The 229-nt window shown below is 68.6% G+C and overlaps 1 protein-coding gene across 1 annotated transcript in view; it reads left to right on the top strand.

Annotated features, from left to right (window-relative positions):
- The first annotated feature begins 6 nt into the window (after positions 1–6).
- IMPAD1 (inositol monophosphatase domain containing 1) overlaps positions 7–229 on the top strand; it is a 173,475-nt gene continuing 173,252 nt past the window's right edge. Inside the window, exon 1 of the mRNA XM_010708983.3 lies at positions 7–143. Within this exon, the coding sequence (XP_010707285.2) occupies positions 105–143 (39 nt within the window). The 5' untranslated portion in view covers positions 7–104. The remainder of the gene's footprint in view (positions 144–229) is intronic.

Raw genomic sequence — 229 nt, 5'->3', positions numbered from 1 at the left:
GGCGGGTCCGCGATGGCAACGTGCTCAACGAAAAGGCCAAGGGGAAGACACGGGAGGGGGCCGAGGAGAAGCTGACGAGCGGCGACCTGCTGTCCAACCGCCGCATGTTCCACCTGCTGAGGGCCGCCTTCCCCACCGTGCAGGTAGGTGGGTGCTGGGTGCTGCCGCCGCTCAGGGAGCGACAGGTGTCTGCGTCCGGCTGGGGACGGGGCGCAGGAAATGCGCCTTT

Source organism: Meleagris gallopavo, chromosome 3, assembly GCF_000146605.3.
Source record: "Meleagris gallopavo isolate NT-WF06-2002-E0010 breed Aviagen turkey brand Nicholas breeding stock chromosome 3, Turkey_5.1, whole genome shotgun sequence".
Classification (NCBI taxonomy): Eukaryota; Metazoa; Chordata; class Aves; order Galliformes; family Phasianidae; genus Meleagris; species Meleagris gallopavo.
Note: the sequence above shows the minus strand (reverse complement) of the source record. Positions and strands in the feature narration are given on the sequence as shown.